General features: G+C 37.9%; 2 protein-coding genes across 3 annotated transcripts; both read left to right on the forward strand.

Moving 5' to 3' along the window:
- The first annotated feature begins 1,521 nt into the window (after nucleotides 1-1,521).
- On the forward strand, nucleotides 1,522-16,485 carry prkcda (protein kinase C, delta a). Its single transcript, XM_084425417.1, has 18 exons — nucleotides 1,522-1,856; nucleotides 7,485-7,613; nucleotides 8,074-8,273; nucleotides 8,360-8,426; nucleotides 11,777-11,936; nucleotides 12,016-12,047; nucleotides 12,294-12,379; nucleotides 12,460-12,589; nucleotides 12,954-13,054; nucleotides 13,158-13,254; nucleotides 13,335-13,465; nucleotides 13,692-13,865; nucleotides 14,470-14,561; nucleotides 14,675-14,737; nucleotides 14,842-14,980; nucleotides 15,070-15,258; nucleotides 15,347-15,475; nucleotides 15,565-16,485. The coding sequence occupies exons 2-18, from the start codon at nucleotides 7,505-7,507 to the stop codon at nucleotides 15,721-15,723; spliced, it is 2,058 nt and encodes a 685-aa protein (XP_084281543.1). The 5' UTR covers nucleotides 1,522-1,856; nucleotides 7,485-7,504; the 3' UTR covers nucleotides 15,724-16,485.
- Nucleotides 16,486-17,321: 836 nt separating this feature from the next.
- Nucleotides 17,322-25,455, forward strand: ddi2 (DNA-damage inducible protein 2). Of its 2 annotated transcripts, none has more exons than XM_084425419.1 (10): nucleotides 17,322-17,704; nucleotides 18,311-18,437; nucleotides 18,523-18,822; nucleotides 18,915-19,041; nucleotides 19,152-19,279; nucleotides 19,444-19,572; nucleotides 19,679-19,782; nucleotides 20,999-21,191; nucleotides 22,486-22,537; nucleotides 22,790-25,455. In XM_084425419.1, the coding sequence occupies exons 1-9, from the start codon at nucleotides 17,567-17,569 to the stop codon at nucleotides 22,494-22,496; spliced, it is 1,257 nt and encodes a 418-aa protein (XP_084281545.1). In that variant the 5' UTR covers nucleotides 17,322-17,566; the 3' UTR covers nucleotides 22,497-22,537; nucleotides 22,790-25,455. The 2 variants fall into 2 exon arrangements, with proteins under 2 accessions (XP_084281545.1, XP_084281544.1); XM_084425418.1 differs by having other exon boundaries at nucleotides 17,345-17,704; nucleotides 18,915-19,055.
- Nucleotides 25,456-25,466: the final 11 nt, after the last annotated feature.

Genomic DNA, 25,466 nt, shown 5'->3' on the forward strand with positions numbered 1-25,466 from the left:
CACATTTATCTGAACTTTCAGCATCTAGATAATATTCCATGGACACATATAGAAACCAGATGCATGGTCTGTTCCTCATCTCAATGCCTCTTGAGTAAACTATCTATAAATCAGCAGCAAAAGCATCACTTCTCCTCTCTGCATTTGTGTCTGTGGACATGATGTTGGCGTATGTGGCAAGCTGTTTTCAAATGTATTCATTAAAAACAACTAGCATCTATTTTTATGTTACTGGGCCTACTTAGTTTTAATTAGGCAGGTATGACGTCAGAACCCAGAAGACTAATTCGCCGCTGGTTCCTTCGAGATTTTCCTATAGGGGTTTTATAATGGGGGTTTTCGATTTACAAGTAAAATAAAGCCTGGTTTACATACACCCACAGCGAAAATGCAAATTATGCAGTTATGTTCAGTTTTTTAAATGTATAGCAGTTTGGGGTGTAAGTGTTGTGCTTGTGCAGTGTATGTTACAGATCAAAATGTAAAAATATTGTTATGTTTACCCCAGGTTTTTTACATAAATTGAATTATAAAACCCCAAAGGAAAATCTCGAAGGCACCAGTGGAAAATTATTCTTCAGGGTTCTGACGTCACACCTGCACCACTCTAGTGGGAGGACGTTTTTTGGAGGTAGGGGGGACTGTTTAGTCTTTATTTCCTTTATTGATTTATTTAAAGAAACTAAAAAATTTAAGAATTTAAAGCGGCGCCATGCAGTTTTGGCAATTTTTTCGCTGTTTTCTCACTCGCGGGTTTCTCTATAGAGCTCCCCCTACAGCTTCGGAATAGATATTTGACAACACTGTCGTCAAAACTCGTTGGCGACTCCCTCCCCTCCCATCTTCTCATGTACATTTGTCATGTCCACTGAGGTATGTATGATATACAGAAGGCTAGCATATAAATGTTTAGATAGTGTATGTGTGCAGTGCCGTAAATCAATTCGTTACATCGCGAGACCTGATATCACGGCCCGCCGGCCCAAAGTTGCAAGGGTGGTTTTTCCACTCACAGGCGCTATAGGGGGGTGCGAGAATACCACCATTCAACCCGAAAAAAGTCATATAACCATTCCAATATACTCCGAAGCTGTTCAGTTATGGTAAATTAAGCTAAAAAAAACTGCATAGTTCCCCTTTAAAGGGAATAAAGAAAAAGAAAAGAAAATATTAGAAAAATAATAATTTATTGTAATGTTCATTACAATATAATATTTTTATTTTACGATTACGATTAAATACATTAAAAACGATTGTTATTTTTTATTTCTTATGCATGATTATTTTAATTCCTTTTCTGTAAAGCACTTTGAATTACCATTGTGTATGAAGTGTGCTATGTAAATAAACTTGCCTTGCCTTTATGTACACTTCACTCTTACCTAGTTTGTCTAATATGCCAGCTCACGTTCAGCTTCTGTAAACAGGAAAGCACAACTTTTTTTAAAAAAATGGGGGGGGGGGGGGGGGGGGGGGGGGTGCTAAAATAAAGAATAAATGTTTACATGGCTTGCCATAAGCATACAATCAATGGGGCATCTAGAGGTACACCACCAGTGCCTCCGCATGAGCCCTTCGCAAAGAGGTCACTCACATACACACTGGCCGTACTGATACAGACTCTACAAACGCACCTGTGCTCTCTGTTCAGTGCAATGGTTTATTATACAGGCATCTGAGAGAGCGCGCTTGAGCCAGAAGAGGGATCGCGCGAAGAAAGAGAGCACCTGTGCGACGTCACTCCGCCCTACTTTACTCAGAACTCCACGAGCGATTTGTACTTCCTCAAACGAAAACTGCAATCTACCGAAGAAAGCAGGCGCCTCAGAGAAAAGTCCGTTTCTTCCAGTGGAAAGGTAAGAAGTTACACATCACTTCTTGGGTTTTTTTGATCGAATATTGCTTGGTCGTGTCAGAACTTTTGTAATGTTGCATTTTAGAGTGTTTGACTCATTTTCTTCGCTGTTTTTTTTCCGACTGATGCGCTGAACTGATTCGAGCGCCGCGCGCAGAGGCAGTCTGTGGGTTTTGCAGATACATCAGACCCTCTCTTCCTCAATGTTTTTATTTTTTTATGCCATCATGTTTCTCAAAACACCTTAAACACATATTTAGGCTATTAGAATGAAATGAAAAGGCCGCAGTGCAAACCGCAGTTTCACGCAACACTGTCATTTATGCTGCTGTGCTGTCTACTGGACCTTGACAGAATCGTTTTTTTTTCGCACTTTGTGTTGCTATACAACAACTCTACGTAGTTGAAAAGGCAATAAAGATTGTGTCTCAACCTTGTGACCTACCTAGAGAGCGTTTTAGCTGTATATTACAGGCGAGTTCCGAGCTGTTGATATCCAAAAATGCTGCTCGCGCCTGTGGTGTAGACTGGCATTAGATGGTTTGTTACACAAAACCGTTAACTTAGTAACATTTTATTATTAGTGAATTGTCACTTTTCTCTTATTCATAGTCCATAAATAGCCCCAATTGATGACATTGAGGGGGTCTAAAATGCCACTGACACGCTTCCCTTCAAAATATCAATGATTATTGATCTAATATACAAAACAGATGGAGCGTGGTTCTAGTTGAGATGACTAAGTGTGTGTGTTGGGGCATGGTGGAATTTGAAATGGTTGTTACTGTTTTTTGTTAAAGGTTTTTACTGTTAATGGGAGGTGTTTTTAGTTGTTGTGGGTGATTTGTGGACGGATTTAATCTCTGTTGTATTTCCTTTTAATATTAACTGTGGATCCCTACACTTGCGTGTGATGACGTGATAACTGTTTGCAGTGGAGACACACATCCTGCTGTGGTTGAACAGTTTACACCATACTACTCTTTCATTCTGTTCATGGGTGTCGATAGTTCCTTCCTGTCCCTTATATTAAATGGTGTGTGTATGACTGTGGACATAGGCTAAGTGATGAAACCTGCTGCTCCTGTTGACATCAGTGGTAACTAAATTAACATGAAGACGCAAGAACTCAGCAAGAAAGATTATGTGAAGTACATTCTTAGATTATGTATTTCATGCACTTTAAATCAACTAGTTACACTGATTTTGGTAATACATTGATACATCAGATGGTCTGTGAAAGATAGACAGTGTGAAGAGGTTTCGTTATGCTTTACTTTATGTGCAACAAGATTTCTGCTATGCGGTTGCTATAAGGTCTTCTGATTGCAGTATGGGTACTACGGTGTTCTGGCTGGTTTACTGGCTGGGTGCGAATTACACAATGGCCTTCGGGAGGGGGAGGGGGGCTAAGAGAGTTGGGGGGGGAGTTATATATAACTCACAAGTACATATATATTTATGTATTAGGGATGATAACAGTAGGCTACATAGGAGTCACAGTTCGTTACGTAGCGTTAACCTCGGTTTTGGGGTCATGGTTCGATACGAGTTCGGTACAACAGGAAAAAGCAACAAATCCCCAATGCTAGGTTTCTTTTTATTTATTTTGAACAGAAAGTAGTGCAAATTATAGTTTGATCCACCTAGCGGCATTTAGTCCCCCCAGAGGTAGTTATACTTTACGTATGTAAAACGTATGTTTTACTGAATTGTTTGCTTGTCTTTTATTTCTTATTGTATATCTTCTTATACTTTTATAATGGATATTGATCATTAAAACTGACATTTAACAAAAATTGTCATTTCATTTATTGTACATGTACATATGTGTACAAAAAACAATAATCAGATAAGATAATCAGAGTACATAAGCACATATTGCCTGAACCATTGAGAGAGAGCGAAAAAAAGAAAAGAAAATGAAAAGAGGCAGGGTGGTGTACATATTTAATTTGATTGTAAATACACACAGATAACTGGAAGAGCCAGAGCGAGTGACGTTATCAAGAACGCTGCTGTGCCATTTACAGAATTACTGAACCTGCGTCCTCCCGTTCTCGGTTTGTACTCCTGAGTCGAACTTCGCAAGTCCCAACTTTGTGTACTTGGTATTGAGAAACACCCTTGTTTTGGTTTGGTCAGAGCCTGTCTACGGAGAGCCTGCCCACTCCCTATTAAGCCCTGTTGTACCGAATTTCGGTTGTAGTACCACCAGAGTTCCACTGGGGGCGATCGCCATGAGTGCAAAATGAATGGGAGTCAATGGGGCTAGACAGCTAAATTTGTCTCTTTCACCCGATTGCAGTTGAGAAATCTCAGATCTGATTGTAGATTTTGCAAGTTCAACATGGGTTTTAGGTCGAAAGTTGAATGAACGAGTACTTATGTCCTTTCGATTTCTTACAGGTTGAGTTGTTGTTGCCCATAACACGCTAGCATTCTGCTAATGAACGCTGATTGGTCAGTGAAGGACTGATTACGACCAGAGATACCGCTTGATGACATCGTGGCATCCGAAGCGGGACCAGAAACAAACAAAACAAAAACTCTTCTAGCACGTGTGTTTACCTGTGTCAGCTGTGTTGTCGATGCCTCGAGAGAAAAGAAAGTGCAGAGCGCGAAAGCACCAGAGTGACTGAAGGATTGCCGTAAAGCAGTATCTCTGGTCGTACATGCGTATGACGTCATTGACACTTTAAAAGACTTTTTAAAGCAAATAAGTGACTCCAAAAAATCTAACACCCAGCAATGTGTAATTTATTTGCATCTCCTTTCGAATACAACATTCAAATTACTAGACAAAAAATTATATCCTGAGAAAAGTGGATTTTTATTGGTATAGCGCCATAGACCTCCATTCATTCTGCACTCGTCCTGTGAGCGCCCTCATATGGAATCAGAGAGGAACTGCAACCAGTTCAGAAGCCGGAAGTGTACTGAGAGTGAAACTTCTCGCCTTATTAGACATTCTCTGGTTTGGTGCATAGATAGTCTCTTCTTCTGCTCTTTTTTTTTTTTTTCCTGTTGTGGCGGTTTGCAAACAGCATTGCATTACTGCACACGCCCCCTTCTGGATTGAAGTGTGGATCGCCTGTGACTGTATTCGTCGCCTGACTGTATGCACCAGACCGTGACGATTCAGGACGAATAAATGTACCGTTACACTCCTAATATATATATATATATATATATATATATATATATATTTGATATTTGCAACTTTTGACAGATAAACTGTGCACTCCTATTTCAGTGTTGTTGTTGTTGAGTATATTTTCAGCAAACAGTTTGATTCATGCATTCAGATTGACAGCATTAAAGAGGGCAAATGTTATAATTGATTCCACTGAACTGTGTATATGCGTTTTAAACACATTATGTTCTTCATCCATGCAATAAATGCACGTCCTGAATGAGTGCGGGTTTTATAGCATATTTAATTCAACTGCTCAGGTAATGTTAATGGTATGACCCAAGTTTCATATTACGGGTAGACTAATTTTCTTTCAGGATTTTTTTTTCTGGGTGGACTATCCCTCTATATTTAATACTTATAGGATTAGTAGTTTGTTGCAATTATAGTACTGGTGATTCATACCTAACAAAGCCTTGCACACACAAACACACTTCTAACACCCTTACAATTGTTTCAGCTCCTGTTATATCTTGTCATAAGGTTTAAGAGTACAAATACTCTCTAAATACTTATTATGTGTCAATTATTTTCAGAAAAGCACATGGAGCCTGGTAACCACATTTGCCTACCCATCATCCCACCCTCACTATCTTCTCTATATTGCTCTCATTTTCACACTTATGCTTACACAGGAGCACAGACTTGTTGCTCAGGCTCTTCTAGGTTTTTTTTTTTTTTTTTTTAAGCTGAAGAATCAGACATTGACAGGATTCATTATGTGTGTGTGTGTGTGTGTGAATCGGAGAGACTGATGTTTCAGAATTGATTTTGTACTGTGCTGCTAGCTTATGTTATCGACACAGGCTTCCACACAACTGATTCGCTAGCACACAGACAAGTGCAGATTTAGCTTTTTTAGATTGAGATGCTGCAACTTGTTTGAACGTTTCTGTGCTGGTTTCTGACATGTTTCAACACGTACGCTTCCTAATTGAACTAAAGCAGAAATGTGTGTTTGTGTCCATATGGGTGTGTTGACTGATCAAATTTCTTTCTCCCTGTCTTTCTTTTTCTTACGCACTCTGTAGTAAAACGGTCTAAAGTCCAGTGAACAACCGGCAAGTTTGTTATGAAGCTTCAATGTTGCAGTCACAGCCTGACTCATGTCATTGGCTTTCGATAGAAGTGGGTGGAGTCCTGACATTATACAACCAATCAATTTTAGTCTCAGTTATTACCATAACCTATAAACCTCATCTGGGTCATGTTCCAAATGTTTTGATGCACAATAAAGCAAGATAATGTAATAGAAATAGACAATTGAGGATTGAAGGGATGACCGTGTTACAGATTACCAGGAGCCCTTTCTCTACAATGGTCCTGTCGCATGAGAATAAAACTAAGAAACCTAAGCAAAAAGGTTTAATTTGCAATTCAATATTTTTATTTAATCATATTTATTGGGATTGGATTTAAAGCGCTTGAGTAAATACAGATCTCACAAAATTGTTAGTAGCTAGCCTATTTGTTGGACCAGTGACATTTTAGGTTAACAACAGTTTTACATGTTTCAAATCAAATTTTGAAATAGACTTTGATGCACACAGTATATCAGACTCTCGGAGAATAAATGTTGATATACTAAACTTCATCTTTATTCCTAAAACACCTTCTGACATTCTGACACCTTCTGATGAATGCCTGCATTTCCCCGTTAATGTCTATTTGGTACTTTGGTACTTGGTCCACCCATTCACAGTGAGGTATTAAGAAGGAAGTAGGATACTTTTACTCCTAAACTCTGGAAATGCTAATGAGAAGAGTTAAAATGCAATAGTTTTGGTTCTGTGTAGCACCTGTCACTCTGCATTTCCTTCTGAAGTATCCCGGTGTTTGGAACTGCAGTTCAAGTTTGTTTTTATTTCATGGTCACTGTCATCATGTCAGTCTGATCATTTCAGCATGGATTGTTTTCTGAACCAAAAAGAGACCAACAGAGCGGTAGCAAATCCACTGCTCTTGAGAAAATACAGCAAAGCACTCAATCTCGTTTACATAGAAGCCTTAAAGGCGCAGCAGAAAAAAATGGCCCACTTAATGCTAGAGGTCAGAAAGAGGGTGGATGACTATATATTTTTGATGCAAATTGACAACAAAACTTAGCCTAAGTAATTAACATAACAAAGTATCATGACACCACTAAGAGAAGAATAGAGCTACTATTACATTTAATGATAGAACAGAGAAATTAACACCAAGATCCCTAATAATGAGACTACACAATTTCCTCTGCAGGCACATGTGCTAGCATAAACAATGTATAGCCTCCTGTTTATGACTAGATATAATTACAACACAATGATATAACTTCTAAATTGATAATGAAGTAATATTTTAGTTTTGATTTCTGTATTCCTATATGCAGCAATGTTGATGTATTTCTTTCTTATTAAAATCATAAGAATTTTGGATTTCTGTGTCTTTTTTTAGGCTGTGCCTGAGGGGTTGCCATGGCCCCTTTCCTGAGAATTGTGTTTAATGCCTATGATCTTGGCACATTCTCGCCAATGGCTGAGGCACCATTCTGTGCCGTCAAAATGAAGGAAGCTCTCAGCACTGGTGAGTAAATGTGTGCATGCGTGTGTGTGTAATGGGGGTTTCAAGTGCATTGCTATGTTTGGAATGGCATATTGCCATGCTTCTGGTTCTGTTTTTGAAGTATACTCTGTGTACATGGAACAACATGTAAATCCTCCATCTGCATAGAACTGAATTACCCATTTCATTCTGCCAACTGAGTAGTTTAGAACGGAGCACAATGCACGAAATATTGTTTCCCACAATGCAATGAACCCTGACTTGACCTTCATTTCCATGTGACTCAAAGCAATATCACTTGCAATTTTTAATATATTTTTTCTGGCTGATTTTCAAAATGTTTATTGTTGCTTTTTGCATACTGCTTCACATACTTTTTAGAAATAGTTTGCAGTATACTGTGAAGTATACTAGTATTTCATTCCAAACATTTCCCAATGGTTTATGCTGGATCACAAAAATATCCCCTTTTCCTTTTAAGAACGAGGAAAAACATTGATCCAGAAGAAGCCCACCATGTATCCTGCTTGGCGATCCAGTTTTGATGCACATATTTATGAGGGACGTGTCATACAAATACTACTCATGAGAACTGCAGAAGAACCTTTAGCAGATGTTACTGTGGGTGTGTCTGTGTTGGCAGAAAGATGCAAGAAGGCAAACGGACGTGCAGAATTTTGGGTATGTGGTTCTGTCTATGCATTGTCATGTAGTGTCAATGTTTGCATTTTCGCAGGTAATGTTATAAAGTCTCGCTTCATTTTCAGGTTGATTTGCAGCCTTCAGGGAAAGTTATGATGTCTGTACAGTTCTTTTTGGAGGATTTAGATACAGGTAAGGCATACTCTCTCAAATAAGCACTCAATCTTTCTTCTCTCTTCCAGTGATTTAATAGTGCTTATACTGACTGCATCTTATCATTTGGCAACAAACTAAATACAATATGAATTGCATTTCCAAATAAGAACTAAAAGAATCATTAACTTGAGACTGGATTGCTGCTCTCATAAATTTGATTCATTTAAAGCCCTGGGCTACGTTTAAGTCCACTTTTAGACATACATTCGCGAACTTCCCTGTGCACGTCCCCTCGGGGGAATCCCCGCCCCCATTCAAGTGGGCAAGGAAGTATATTCGGACAGACCCTCGACCCCTTGATTTTGACTGAGTCTACTCAACATGTACACTTCCGGCAGATCCATAGACCACAATGCAACACGATTGTGACGTCACAGCAGGTCACGCTTAATTTACCCCCACCCCACACAATTCTAGTGTTTGATATTGGAGTAATTTAGACATTTAACCGCATTTAATACTTGTAGCTACCTTAAGATGACTTTAAAACACAGTTATAGTTTATTGCATTGTTATAATTTACGTTTGTGTATTTTTTTAAAAATATTTTATTTAATAAGTGAATATATTCATTTTATATATATATATATATATATATATATATATATATATATATATATATATTTATATTTATATTTATTATTATTATATATTTAATTTTTTTAACAGCCCAAGAAATACATACAGGCCTATAGAATGGTTGCTAAAACAAATTCATAAGGGAAAAAAAACTGTAAATAATAAATCAGCTCCATAGCAGATTCCAAGAGATCAAGGGCTTAGGGTGTTCTATTTAAATACATTTCAAGGGCTTCGCCAGTAGTGGGCACTCGTGCTGCTTAAGCAATGACGTATATCCGAGTGAATGAGATGGATAGAAGTTAGCGAGGGAAGGGCACAAAAAAACGCTGCCCTGCTTGAATCTAACCTATTGCCGTTAGCTTTGGGAGGGGTAATGCTTATCTGATCACGTGTGTGTGAATCCATTTGGACTTCTTTTAACCCTCTGTTCTTCTTCGCCCGAAAACGGGCGAAAACTTGAACGTTTCGAATTATTTTATTTTTTTGCTTCATCGGATGGGGGTGAAACTTGGTTATTACCTATATGAACACACAAAAAAATCAAGGAGATGATTCTGATATGTTAAAGGGTCGTAAAAAAAAAAGTCACACTTAGCTTCCTCCCGCCCGAAAACGGGCGACATAGGAAATGAATGGGAAATACGAAAAAATAGGAAAACTCAGAGAAACTTTTGGTGGTACAAGCTACAGATCAGCCACTGTGCTGAAAAAAAGTGTACAGCAATGAAGGGGTGACACTCTAAAACATCAAGAGTGCAAATAAGACCCCCCCCCCCCCCCACACACACACACACACACACCCACACACACACACAGAGAGAGAAATGAACTGGTAAGACTGAAACAGCAAATTTTGCCCCAAACTATATAAAAATTATATAATCATAATAACTCCAAAACTATAGCAAGGAGAGTCAAAAGGTAGGTATCGTTTGAAAGAACTCTTTAAATTTTTTGGAAATATAAATTACATTACATTTGGACATTGTCCTGCCAAGAAACAGCGGATAAAAGACAATATATATATCATTTTTATTATGATTTTGCATATCTTTCTTATTTGTCATGGAATAACTCAGGAAGGAAATAAGGTAGGAGGAAAATTCTTTTTTAGTGAAGTCCCCCTACATGTTAGCTGCATCTGGATAAAAAAAAAAAAAAAAATTGGATAAAGGAATCAAAAGTTACAGCATTTGGAAAAGAGACAGCCTTTTTGTACAGTCTTTGACACCCCCTCATGGGCAATTTTTTCTCCATGAAGAATATCTTGTCATAAAAGCAATAGATTATGTTAATTTTGGGCTCATTTTAATTGTAATAATATGCTGTAAAAAATGAAGTGCCATTTTCAATTATCTGAGAATGTTTCATGAGCTGTATGATGTTTTTGACACATTGCAGTACATTATTTTATAGATTATGAAAAAAAGGAAATTCTATTTATCAGCAAATAACTCAGCAATACTTAAGAGTTTTTCAAAGTAGATACATTCACTGTAAAGTTCAGACTCTAAGCTTTCAAATGACATCAACTTTGTGTTAATGAAGGCAAGATTTTTTTTAAATATGGTAAAGAATATTTCCGCAGCTAGGTGGCGCCTGCTGGCGGTACACTCGGTTTTAGAGGGATTACTCAGCACTCGTTAGGAGTTAATAAATGTAATTAGATGCATTAAAAAGCTGAGATCCTAAGCTTTAAAATGATATATAATTTGTGTTGTTCCATTCAGTGGTTGCTTAGTAATAATTTTTTTTCTTTCCGAATGGGAATAAATGAAATAAAAAAATAAAAAAGCTATAGGCGGTTATAGGACATGACACAAATTAATACATTTTGAAGCCACAAGATGGCGCTCTTCTCACTTGAAATTTTTTTTTTTTTTAGGCCTGCACTCTATTTTGATGTGAAATGTTGCATTTATTGAAAAATAAAATAAAATAAATAAAATACAAATATATATATTAATTCTAATGGAAAAAATAGCTCATAAAAATTATATAATTAATGCAAAGTATCGTAAAAATTTCAAAAAATTCAAAATAATAATCAGAAAACATTATAGAACAAAAATATATTTGATTGGTTATCCTGGGAAAAAGTAAAGTAAAATTTTAAGGCTTCGCCCGTTTTCGGGCGGGAGCAAACTAAGTGTGACTATTTTACGAAGAAGCCCAGAGGGTTAAAGTTCTGTGCAAAGGAATGTATCTGCTGTGCTGAACATGTCACAACAGATCTTCCCTGCATTACTCTGTCTTCTTCAAACATTCTGTCATTGCTCCTCTTATATTGTGTTTTATTGTTTTTAGAATACAAAGTGTTCCACTGCAGATTTTCTGTTTGTTTGTAATGATGTGTAGGGAAAACTTATGTACACTACTGTTTAAAAGTTTGTGGCCGGTAATACATTTTTTAAATGTTTTTGAAAGAAAGTCTCTTATGCTTAACCATAAAAAAAAAAAAAAAGAAATTTAAGTAAAAACTGTAATCTTGTGAAATATTATTACAATTTAAAATAACTGTTTTCTGAATGTTCCATTCCAAAACTGAATGGAACAAAATGCAGGCATTTCAAAAGTTGAATAAAAAAAAGCATAATATTTACTATATACTATATATATTAATTTAAATTATAATTAATTGCTTTCAGGACATAATGATCTCATGCATTTATTGTCAAAAAGTTTCATGCCTTCAGTTTGATTCTGCTTCCATCCTGTTTCGTTTTTTTCTCTTTCACTCTCAGAGAGTCGTCAGTCAGTAGTGACAGAAGACGAGATACCGACTCTCACTCGTCGTCGTGGAGCTATTAAACAGGCTAAGATTCACTTCATCAAAAACCATGAGTTCATCGCCACCTTCTTCAGACAGCCCACCTTCTGCTCTGTCTGTAGAGATTTTGTTTGGTCAGTCCTGAATGTTCAGTTATAAGACATTAGAAGTTATAATTCAGACATACTTATAATTTTGTCTTTTACTGCCCAGGGGTCTCAACAAGCAAGGTTACAAGTGCAGACGTGAGTATATTTTGCTGGGGTTTTTTCCCCAATTATCCTAAATACTTGCCCACATAACTATGTCCACAGACATGCTTTAGTAAGAATGTACCCTAAAAGGGGAAATACTTGATTGGATTGCTTCCCTTTGTTCAACTTTTAATTGTTTTATCCAGAAATAAGGAACACTGTGAACACACAGAGCCTCGGAAACCCTGTCTTAGTTCCTGAGCCCACCTAAAAAAAAATTACGTTTTTCTCCACCAGAATGCAATGCTGCCATTCACAAGAAGTGTATTGATAAAATTATTGGAAGGTGCACAGGCACTGCAACCAATAGTCGAGACACCATGGTATGTGCTGTATTGCGTTATTAGATTTTTTATTTATTTTATTTTATTGTGATTGGGTTATTTAAAGTCTGTGTCTACAGTTTCAGAAGGAGCGTTTTAAGATTGACATGCCACATCGCTTTAAGACCAACAACTACATGAGTCCCACCTTTTGTGACCATTGTGGCAGTCTGCTGTGGGGTCTTGTCAAACAGGGCCTCAAATGCGAGGGTGAGTATACTATGTGAACAGTATATGTATTATTATAAGGCCCCCTAAATTAACTGTTTGCCAAACCTGCTGATTTACTGTCAAATTTTATGACCATAAAACTATGAAAATGAATATAATTAATTCCCTTTCTGATTTATTTAACTTGCAACATATTTGGGTGTTTTACATTGTGGTTTAAACCATTTTAATAGATAGAAACACCTAAAAATAGTTACCAGCTCAATGGTCTGTAACTCTGTAAACTGTCTAGTTATATGTACTTTTTGGGGAAAAAAAGCCACTTTATTTTTGTTATTTGGTGTTTGGCTAGTCTTAATTTTGAACTCTGATTATATGTTTGCAATTGTCTCTTCTTTTTCAGATTGTTCCATGAATGTCCATCATAAGTGCCAGACTAAAGTGGCTAATTTGTGTGGCATCAATCAGAAACTACTGGCAGAGGCTCTTACTCAAGTCTCAGTTGTATGTATCAATGTTTGCACAAGCCCTTGTTATGAGGCCCTTAATATAAAAATAACAGCATTAACGTACTGAAATAAAGTTGTGTATATTTGTGTTGTCATAGAAATCCACCAAGCGACCTGAAAGCAACTCACAGAGCAACTCACAGGATGTTGCCGTTTACCAGGATTTTAACAAAAGTCCAGGACCTGATGTTAATGGTGAGAGTGCTTGATTTAAATGGTGGTAATTATAACAATAAAAATTATGATTTCAGTTTATCAGAAAAGCTATGTTGCAGATGGGGCTCCTTATGGTCGTCTATGGGAGGGTTTGAGTCCTCGCCCCCCCTCTCGATTCACCCACCAAACACGTATCACTGCTGAGCATTTCATTTTCCATAAAGTCCTGGGCAAGGGAAGCTTTGGCAAGGTAACATACAAACTCTCTTTCCCACTCACATTCATATACAGTGTAGAAGACATGAAGGAGGTAATGCGTTTTGCTTATGTCATGTGATCATGGTGGAGGGCACAGGATTATCTGGGAAGCTCCCTGACTTAGCCTTTTGCCTTTTCTAAGTTTTAGGTAGCTGCTACATACAGTCATGCTCAAGGCCACGAACACAAACCCATGTTCATCATCTCTCTGTTGTCAGGTGCTTTTGGCTGAGCTAAAGGGCTCTGGTGAATGGTTTGCGGTGAAGGCACTGAAGAAAGATGTGGTGTTGATGGATGATGATGTGGAGTGCACCATGGTAGAAAAACGAGTGCTGGCTCTCGCCTGGGACAATCCGTTTCTTACGCACCTCTACTCCACTTTTCAGACCAAGGTACACCAAACATACATTTACCAAAAAAAAAAAAAACAATCACAAATAAGTTACACAAACACTTGAAATGTATGCAATTATGCCTGTCACATTTAGTACATTATCATAATTTGAAGTTTTTCACATTTCAAAATTCCAGTTAAATTAAAATTTTAAATAAAATTCCAATTCATTTTTCATTTTAAATTTTATTTTCTCATTAAAATAAGGGTATTTTTACTAGACATTATTATTATTATTATTATTATTATTATTATTATTATTAATTGGATGCCTCCCCAGCTAAAATCTTTACATTAAGACAACATGGATGTAGTTTCAAAGTTAAATACAACTTACACATTGGTCTTAAACTCAATAAAGAAGGACTGACCAATAATCGTTTAATCAGATTTTCCAAGAAAGTGGCTGTAAAAGCCATCTATACCACATAAAACAAAATCTAAGGATGTCACCCAATCCCAACTTATAAACCTAACCACAGTGGTCTGCAGGGTGTCTAAATCTTAAAGTGACAGTACCAAACAATAAGTTAATGTACAATGTCATGCAAAAATAATTGTTAGCTACAAATAGTTTATTTTCATTTGTTTATCTCTAACAGGAGCACTTATTCTTTGTGATGGAGTATCTGAATGGAGGAGACCTGATGTTTCATATACAGGAAAAGGGGCGTTTTGATCTGTACAGAACCACGTATGTCATGCATATATGCATACAAAATAACAATAGTTTCTATAATATAAAAATATTGGTGAGCCCTTGATTTAGTGAGCATGTTATTATATTAATCTGATGTCTCTTACCAGGTTCTATGCAGCTGAAATAGTGTGTGGCCTGCAGTTTCTCCATTCCAAAGGCATTATTTACAGGTACAGATAAAATTACACCACTGTTTTGATGTATTAATTACACATTACTTCCTGAAACAATTCACAGGACTGTTTTCAGTGATAATTTTTTTACCTTTTGTCAGGGATCTCAAGCTGGATAATGTGATGTTAGATGGAGACGGTCACATAAAAATAGCTGATTTTGGAATGTGTAAGGAAAACGTGTTTGGGGAGAATCGGGCCACTACCTTTTGTGGAACTCCAGATTATATCGCTCCTGAGGTATAAAATGCACTTTGATGTTGGTTCACCCTCAGACCAACAATGGCCTGGTCCTGACTTGATGTGTTTGTGTGTGTGGTAAATCACAGATTCTGCTGGGTCAGCAGTACTCATTCTCAGTAGACTGGTGGTCATTTGGCGTGCTCGTGTATGAGATGTTGATTGGTCAATCTCCATTCCACGGTGACGACGAGGACGAGCTGTTTGAATCGATCCGAATGGACACACCTCATTATCCCCGCTGGATCACAGTGGATACTAGAGAGATGCTAGAAAGGGTATACATGCACATAAAACTCAATTAAAAACAACACAAATCATATTTCTGCAATTACACTTTATCTTTTTTGTTACGCCTGCACACAGCTGTTTGAGCGCGACCCATCACGCCGTTTAGGGATTGTGGGTAATATACGAGGCCACCAATTTTTCAAGACTGTCAACTGGCCTGCTCTAGAAAGTAAAGAAGTTGAGCCCCCCTTCAAACCAAAAGTGGTATGTTTTTTCTCCCACATCTGTTTCTCTTCTTTTTTGTCTTTCTGTGTTTGCCAATTTTTTTTTTCTCTGGTCTTGTCTAATTGCAGAAAGCTCCAAATGACTGCAGTAACTTCGACCGGGAGTTTTTGAGTGAGAAACCTCGTCTCTCACACTGCGAGAAAGGCCTGATCGATTCCATGGACCAGAACGCTTTTGCTGGCTTCTCATTCATTAATCCAAAAATGGAGCATCTTTTACAAAAGTGACCCATTTACAATGTGGTCAAAAAGAAAAAGAAAAATCTGTTATGTTCATGTGATCATAGTATTGAGCCAGTTTATTGCTCTTACCAAACAACCATGAGCACTCTCCCAACTCTTCCTTTAAAAGAGACAGCCTGTCACTGAGCTTCTAATGGAGCATTTTATAACCTAATATACATTTCAATCTCATTCCCAATATAAATGCAATTTTTAACTTGTCCTTACAAATTTAGGATGTCTAAAAATAACTTAGGTTAGGACTAACTGGGTTAGGACAAAGTTGTCGGTTGAATGCAGGGAGTGTGTTGTTCGGTTTGGGAGAAGAGCAATTTAAAGAAGTGTACAAAAACAAAATAGGTCAGAGATTATATACAAGTATTGTTTAAATCAATATGTGCATGCTACATTCATAATTACATTGTGAATTTCTGCAATTGTGTGTGTGTGTGTGTGTGTGTGTGTGTGTGTGTATTAATTGTTTGCACAAAGGATAGACCAGAACATGTTGAATATGTGCTTTGTAAGTGTTAAATGAATATATTGTGTTTTAATTAGGAAATTTGTATATCTGGTACAGAAATATAGCTATCTTAGCTCTGATAGTGTCATCCATTTGTGTATTTTAGTGTGTATATTGTTGCATTTAAGGTGTTTTTATAAGATCCACTCATTAAGAGACCACATGATCAAATTCAGTACATGACTCTGTCTTAGGATGAAACACTTAACAGGGTCTAATAAACATTTTGATGGTGAATAAACTGACTTGGATTGTGATTTATATTTAGTCATATTTAGTTGTTGTTTTTTGTATCTCACCTTTATAGTAATGTTATAAAAACATAAGAACAAAAAAACGTGGATAATAATTTTTGTGAAAAGAGTAGTGGAAAAATGTATATGATCTTTTTCACAAAGAGGCTCACGTGGTCAATTTTCCTTTTAGATTGATTCCTTTTAGTGATCTAGAAATGAGTTTCTTTGTTTTTAAAACCTTTTTTTCCCCCAGGAACACACTATTTGAATAAGGACAATACAGCAGTATTTCAGTGTTACAGTTTTATCCTTAAAGTACCCTTAACTTTATATTTGACAGTCATTCCTTATAATTATAAAAACTTAATTTAATTATCTAATATTAATTAAAACTGCTGTGAAAACTATGATCTATATCCAATTAAGTTGTGCCGTAGCGCCCTCTACAGTACGGGGTTTGGTGTTGTCACTTGCTTACTAGAATATTTTGTAGGGATATTAATAATGTATTTTATGTACTTTGTGTGTTATTAGTACAGTTGCTTAATCAGATCTCGAAATAGAAAAATCTAAATAAATATGCATGCATGTAACACTGGTATAAAAGTCTGAGGACACATGATGGTGTACAATTCAATTACTTAAACATGTCTTTTATTTATTTTTACTTTAATTATAGCGATTAGCCCAATACAAATAATGCTATTAATTTATTTAATTTGATCAATTTAATTAAATTTATTAATTCATTCATTTCTTCAAATATTCTATTAATTTATCATATCAAAATGCACTGGTTTAATGTATGTTGTTTCTGACTTCCTGTCTCAGTAAGCTGCTACGACATACGTAATCGGTTTACGGCAGTGGCTAGAGACTGAGCTGCGAAAAGGAAGTGAACGAATTCTTTATGAGCGAATTGTGTTGGCTTGTTCAGATGTTTCTCCATATGCTTAACTTTTTCATAACCAGATTTTACACAACGTTTTAACAAGACAGACGTCGTCACGTTTCCTGTAGCAAAACCCCGAAATAACGGCAGTTTCTGACAGCGAGAGAGAGGCAGTAACCGGGTTTGACCCCGAGCGCAATGCTGCTCACCGTGTTTTGTGCACCGAGAGACCGCTCGGAAACCACTTTCGCCCTGGAAGTGTCCCCGGAGCTTGAACTCAGGGATTTTTTGGCTCTTTGCGAACTTGAATCAGGAATACCAGCCGGGGAGATTCAGGTAACGTAAACATATTCCAAAAGTGTTGCAACAGTTAGTTAGCTACTATGCTAAGCGACCTGACTAAACAAATTAGTGCCATAGGTCCATGCTATTAATAGCATACTGAGCCTATGTCAACACTTCCAGAAAAAAAAAACCAATCTGGAAAGATGAACAGGTCATAGTTGCGCTAATGACGAGCATTTAGCAAAGCTGAACTGTTTAAAAAAAAACGTTTTTTTTGTTTGGTAAAGATGTATCCTGTCAGGAAACCATAATACACGGAATTGTGTGCTGTTTAAACACATAACACGAACGAGTCTTTATTTGGCATGGGTGTGTTGGGTAACATGGTGTACCGTACGTTAGCAGATAAATCTTTCGATTTGAAAATTGAAAGAGAAACTTTGCCTGTATTCCCATTAACGTTACATGGTGCATGAACTGAAACTGTAAGTCGATTATTATACAAACAACTTTAAAAACTAAGGCATTTATTTCTGTGAGTTTGGTATTTTTAAGAATTATTTTGAAATGTAAAGTGATTTTATAGTTTTTTTGACAAAAAGAGAATGTGCTGTGTTTTAACAAATTGAATAAAATAATGCAACCGTTGCTCTCCAGATCTCATACGCAGAGCAGCCGTTACAAGATCCCACCCGAGCCCTAGGGAACTATGGGTTGAAGGATGGAGATGTGCTAGTGTTAAGACAAGCAGAGAGGTTACTAGGACAACAACCCTCAGTTCCAGGTAAACCAGCATAACTAGATATGCTTTAAAATGGCTTAATGTGAGCTCATCGTGGCATTAATCATAATTAATCTTAATGTCTTAGGTCTGCCTCGCATCGATTTCAGTTCCATTGCTGTTCCTGGGACGTCCTCAGGCCAAAACAGACAGCACCATTCCCAGCGCCCCAGTGCCACCCAATCACGTCCGCCCCAAGCCACCACTCCAGGATCAGGCTCAGGTGCAGGATCAGGCTCTGGCTCTGGCTCAGGCTCAGCCCTTTCTCCCCAGGGACTGGACAACCCCGCCTTGTTACGTGACATGTTGCTGGCAAATCCACATGAGCTTTCATTGCTGAAAGAGCGAAACCCTCCACTTGCTGAGGCTCTACTGAGTGGAGACCTTGGTAAATAAAAATTATGGGACCTAAATGCATCTAATTGGATGATTGAATGTTTTTTCCCAGAGTGACAGAATCATTTTTCTTCCCTTTTTTAGAGCGCTTCACCAAGGTGCTATTGGAGCAGCAGCAGGACCGAGCGCGGAGAGAGCAGGAGAGAATCAAACTGCTGACTGCTGATCCTTTTGACTTGATTGCTCAGGCCAAGATTGAGGAAGAAATCAGGTAACAAATAAGGGGTGAGATTATATGCACAGCAAAAACATGGTCTATGGCACATGGATCATAAAAAAAAATGAAATAAAAGAATGCATGACATTATTTTACATTTCCAGACAGCACAATATTGAGGAGAATATGACCATTGCAATGGAAGAAGCACCTGAGAGTTTTGGCCAGGTGGTCATGCTATACATCAACTGCAAAGTCAATGGACACCCAGTAAAGGCCTTTGTTGACTCAGGTAGTCAATCGTATTTTAAGATATCTTTTCAATAGGATATTATTGTTGAGTGCGTTGTTATATTTTGCTTAATGTGTTACTAAACATCATCAATCTAAATAGTTTTTACATAATACTTGAGGTTTCTTTATATTATGTACTAATGTTTTATAATCCTCCTTTAGGAGCTCAGATGACGATTATGAGCCAAGCATGTGCAGAACGATGTAATATCATGCGTCTAGTGGACAGACGCTGGGCAGGCATTGCCAAAGGGGTTGGCACTCAAAAAATTATTGGCCGAGTTCATTTAAGTATGGCATTTATTTAGACCTGCTCCTTTAATATGCCATATGCATATCCTCCAACACTTTCTCTTGAATCTTATTATAATATACAAAATATATATTTTACACCCAGCCCAGGTGCAGATCGAAGGAGATTTCCTGCCTTGCTCTTTCTCTATTTTGGAAGATCAGCCCATGGATATGCTGCTAGGCCTTGACATGCTGAAGAGACACCAGGTCTGCTTGGGAACTTTGGTTCATACATAGCCAATAAAGTGATCTATTTCCCGTAATGGAATCTGTTTAACTTGCCATTAAAGGGATAGTTCGCCCAAAAATGATATTTAGCCCATGATTTACTCACCCTCAAGCCGTTCGAGATGCATATGTCAATCTTTTTTCAGACGAACACATTTTCAGTTATTTTAGAAAATGTCTTAGATGTTTCAGTGGTCATAGTGTGAAGCAATGGGGTCCAGCTCGTTGAAGTCCGCAAATGTGCACGCATCCTCCACAAAAGTAATCCATCCGGCTCCAGGGAGATAAACTAAGGCCTTCTGAGGGTAATCCGTGCGGTTTTGTCGTAAAAATATACATATTTAAAACTTTATAAACGAAAATAACTGGCTTCCGGTGGCGGTCGGCGCGCGTTCATGGAGATGGAAGCGTCGTGACGTAGAACGAACGTGACAGTGCAGTCAGAGAGCAGAGCAAAACAAAACTCTACGTTCGTTCTACGTCACGACGCTTCCTACGCTACGTCCTACGTCATATGCCAGCATCCATCTCCATGAACGCGCGTCGACCGCGACCGGAAGCCAGTTATTTTCGTTTATAAAGTTTTAAATATGTATATTTTTACGACAAAACCGCACGGATTACCCTCAGAAGGCCTTCGTTTATCCCCCTGGAGCCGGATGGATTACTTTTGTGGAGGATGCATGCTCATTTGCGGACTTCAACGAGCTGGACCCCATTGCTTCACATTATAACCACTGAAACATCTAAGACATTTTCTAAAATAACTGAAAATGTGTTCGTCTGAAAAAAGATTGACATATACATCTCGAACGGCTTGAGGGTGAGTAAATTATGGGCTAAATATCATTTTTGGGCGAACTATCCCTTTAATGTTTCTTTAATGGAATGAAACTAACATGAGGATTTTCCAATATTCCCTAGACACATAGAGTTTAGCAAGTGAGGTTACTTTGTCTGCATGCTATTGTCAGTCTGTGTACTCAGGAAAATATTTTATATCTCACTTAGTCTTACAAATATAGGCTGAATAGCTTGTTAGCTCATTTTCTTCTTTCTATAATATTATGTAAACAATGATATTAATATTAAATATAATTTTATGTTCTGTTTTAGAGTAGATCACCAGTAGAAGTTTTTGTTTTCATTACTTAGCGCCGTTCTATTTCTTATAACTTGATTTTCTCTCATCCAGTGCTCCATAGATCTGAAGAAAAATGTTCTCCTGATTGGGACGACGGGTACAGAGACACATTTTCTACCTGAGGCAGAGCTGCCCGAGTGTGCCCGGCTGGCATATGGACCAGAGGGACGAGAGGATACCCAGCCTGAGGAGATTGCAGATCGAGAACTGGCAGAGGCAATACAAAGATCTGTGCAGGACAGCGGTGAGATGCATGATATGTAGACCAAGAGATTGCATGGCTAATAGGTTGGAATAAAAGCTAGATTTATGCTGCCTTCACGTGCTATCAGAAATGTCCTACTTCTCAAGTCGTGATTACGAGCTTGTCGCATTCAAACGCTTGGTTGTCAGAAAGAACAGGAATCATGGAGGACGCCAGCTTTATTCTTGCCTGTATATTTGGAAAATCTTATTAAAGCCAAAATGATATTCAGCGTCCCATTCATTGACAAACATAAAAACGTGTATGTAAATATGCACTACTTTAACAAGATAAGGTGATGTAGTTGTTGTGGAAAAAACTAATAAAGAATACCTGTCACAGCAGAAATTGTTCTCCCCCCCCGCCACGTTTAAAGTTTATGACCCGCCCAGCTCGGGAACTTGGGTATCAAAATGATCCCTGATAATTTTGATGTCCCAGTGGTAAATATGACTTGAGTTCATGTCCTATTTTTGACTAGGAAACCTGTTTAATCTCTGTATTTAATTCCAATTACACACGAAGGCAGCATTAGATTTTAACACAAGGAATGAATACTCATCAGTGGTTTATTGTAGAATTAAAATTTCCTTGTTTAGGGATCAGAAGAATTTAACAAAACAATTTTTGTATAGTTTGTTTATCTTGGTTGCAATACAGAACCACTCACCCAGTTCACAAGGTGGTGTTCTTTTTTTTTTTTTTTTTTTTTTTATAAAGAAATCAATAGTTTTTGATTGAGCAAGGACAATTAATCAAAAGTGAATTAAATTCAAGCTGTTCTGTTGAACTTTCATTCATCTAAGAATTCTGAAAAAAGTATGTTTCCACAAAAATAGCACAACTGTTTTTAATATTGATGATGATAATAAAAATGTTTATTTATCATCAAATCATCAAATTAGAATGATTTCTTAAAGATCATATGAGACTAATTTTTTTTTTTTTTTTATATATATAATATTTCACAATATTGAGGAAACATGAGTTAAAACTTGTTATGACATTGGCTCTTCAGAATGTATTCTTCAGTTTTAACATTGTCACTTGATAAAATTAAAAATATGCTGTTTATACCTGCAAATACTGTAATTCATGTTCATATGGTTCATGTTGAAGTTCATGTTTATACAGATTACCCTTAAATAATATGAGTTGAACACCACCTTGTGTAGCTTATGTGATTGATAGGAGCATGCCTCTTTTCTCTCCTTTTCTCTGGATGTGTTTTTGCTAATTGTTTGCCTCTTATTGCATGAAATGTGTGGCGTTTGTGTGCCCTAACTATGAGCAGGACAGAACTGATGTCATATGGACAGACAGCTGGAGAGGGCTCTACCTACCAGGTACTACAGTCACAGAGGGAATATTTTATTAGCCTAATACAATATTTGACCCAGTAAATATTAGACACAATACATACATTGGTACGCACTGGAACGGCCTTCATTTTGTGAGTAATTTCTTTAAATATGTTCAACTTTGCCTGTCTATGATGCTAACTATTTGGCATGGTTTGCAGTGTTTGCTGAATTTGCATGGTTTTATATCACCTATATGTAGACTTTCAAGTTCATCAGTTACTGTTTCTCTCTCAGATATTGAAGATGGAAAAACTACCTCACCACAATCCCTGCCATTTAAACCTCTCAACCAACCCACAACATCGTCAACCTCAAATCATCCCCACAGTCTCACCCTAGATCGTTCCAAATCTGCCCCAGCCTCTATAAACCAGGGAGCGTCCCCAATTGAAATTCCCACATCGATTGAATCCTCTCCACTTCAGTCATTAAAAGTTGGTGAACCCTCTCCAGATCCCTCTGATGACACCTTCAGATCTCAGTCCCAAGGACTGGCCGATTCAACATCATCTTGCTTACAGACGGATGCAGATGCTCCCATCCCAAGAACTCTTCCCTCTCAGGAACCATTCTCTAGTACTGTGCCCGAGGACAATAAAGTGACTGGTGACATCATTTCAGGAGATTCCGGCAGTCCGATGGACACGGTTTTGGGGAAAAATATCACTTCCTCTGGGACTGTAGCAGCAGAATCTCCCTTTATTCTTTTTAACCCAGGCTCTCAGACTCTAAAACTGGATCAGGAAGTGGACATGGATGTTTCTTCCAATGCAAAACCAGAAACTGGCCATGACTTTCCTGATCAGTTCCAGAGAGACCAAGGTAGTGTGATTGAAGATGTTTCAGGGGCCCAACCACAATGCATGCCTGTTCCAGATGTTAGCCTTGAACCCTGTCCTGCTGAGCCAGCCACTACTTCTGTCAATTCAGACACTGAAAAGAGTGAAATACCCTGTGAAAGAGACCAGCCGGAGTTAGACAACATCCCTTCCTTGGCTCAAGCCCTTAAGGAGCTTCATAAGCTTCTGATGTCCAGCAGTTGGCCAACAGTTTCTGGAATGAATCCTGACCCTAATGCTACAACATCTAGACAATATGTTGATGAGGTGGACCAGGATCATGCTGCAAGAAACCGAGCCACTCTGAACCCAACTATTGACACATCCTCTAATACTGCCACAACAAAGGACAAGGAGGGAAGTGTTGCCAAAGCTGAATTTACTTCTCAATCAGTGAGGGACACTCTAGACGTACCGAGCAATCCAAGGCACACAGAGAACCAAGCTTCTACTCCGGTAGATCCCATAGTGGAACAAACGATTCAGCACCCTAATGCAGCTGAAAGAAATTGTGCCCTTGTTATTGAGGAAGGTTCTGGGCCGGTGACCGCTGCTTCCCAGGGAGATCTTGAGCTCCCTGAGGGCCAGCAAGTGCAGGACATTGCGGATGAAAACCCCTCAGGCATTGACATCTCAGCTGACCTGTCTCAGCAGCGCCCCCTTTCTGTTGCAGCTGGCATATCAACCAATTCCAGTCAAAGGCCATCTCCTCAAACTCAAGCGACTTCGGCGGATCCTCTTTTCCTTGGAGTCTCCAACCAACTTGCATCACAGGCCTCGATGGGACAGTTTCCATTAGAGCACATTCAGAGGATCCAGGCGTCAGGGTTCTCCGCTCGTGAGGCTGCCTTGGCACTGGAACAGGCTCAAGGCAGCGTGGAGCTTGCCTTATTGGTGCTGCTTGCAAGAAAGATCACTGTGCCCACTTAGACTCTAAATCAACTTTTAGGGGTGGCGTCAGTCAACATATGAGCCTTTTTCATCCTGTGGTTTTCCTTTAGCAGTCCTCATTGTCTTGTATTTGATGGTCTTATTCTGGCTCTCTACTTTGCCAACATACGTAATGTTTAAAAATAGATATGCGAGAAGCTGGCCATATTTCACTTTCAACAGAACGATAAAGTCTGTGCAGTCTTTTTAAAGTTTTGCATGTTGCCTCAATAGTTCGTAATGGATTGTTGATTTTATTGGTTTGGTTTGAATAAATTTGATAAACTGTCAGACAATTTACAGGAATATGAATAGTTTACATCTGGTGGTGGGGCTCTGCAATGAAATGAATGTGGCAGAAATAGACCTGTTTCCTATCTTCCAACAACTGCATGGTTTTAGATCTCAAAATTGATTAATGTGCCTGATGTTTACTGACCTTACACAGAATCTTCTGAAGCATCTTACTAAATTTATTTTGTTTAAATGTGATCGGAACAGATTTTAAACCGGTAAAGCACCAATTTCAGAGTCCTTTTCCCAATTTGAATTGGCGATAATGTTCAAGCTGAGGTTATTTTCTCTTTAATAACCATTTTATTTCATAGTTGCCAATCCTGTATAACTTGACATGTTTTCTATAGGTTGCCTTTGGAAATTATATAATAGACTTAAATACCATAACATTTTGTGTTCATAGTCCATCCTAGAACAATATTGTCAGTCTATTATCAGTAGTATTTCTTTGTATCAAATTCATGATGTTGTGGTAGTGTTTTATATTGTGTTTTCCATTAAAGTGAAATTGACAGGAAAAAGTTGGTGCTGACAAAGTGTTCTACAGGAAGAGTCCCCCCCCCCCCCAAATATGCCCTCAGGGCAGCAACCACTACATTTTGTTGGGAAGTCTGTTCTATTCTCTTATTTGTTGTCCCATGTCTAAACACTTGATTTTGGTGTAAAGTCCTGATGTGCCCTCTCCAGCTGTCTATGATCTTTTGTCGTGTCTACCCTCTTGTCATTTTTGTAATCTCTGGGTCATATATCAGTTGTGTTCATTCTATTTGAGAAACTCAGTTTCATCTTGTATACAGTTTAAAAACCAAATAAAAGGAAAAAGTGGTTCTTATATTTCAAGCGTG

This window comes from Rutilus rutilus, assembly GCF_951802725.1.
Source record: "Rutilus rutilus genome assembly, chromosome: 12".
In the NCBI taxonomy this organism is placed as follows: Eukaryota; Metazoa; Chordata; class Actinopteri; order Cypriniformes; family Leuciscidae; genus Rutilus; species Rutilus rutilus.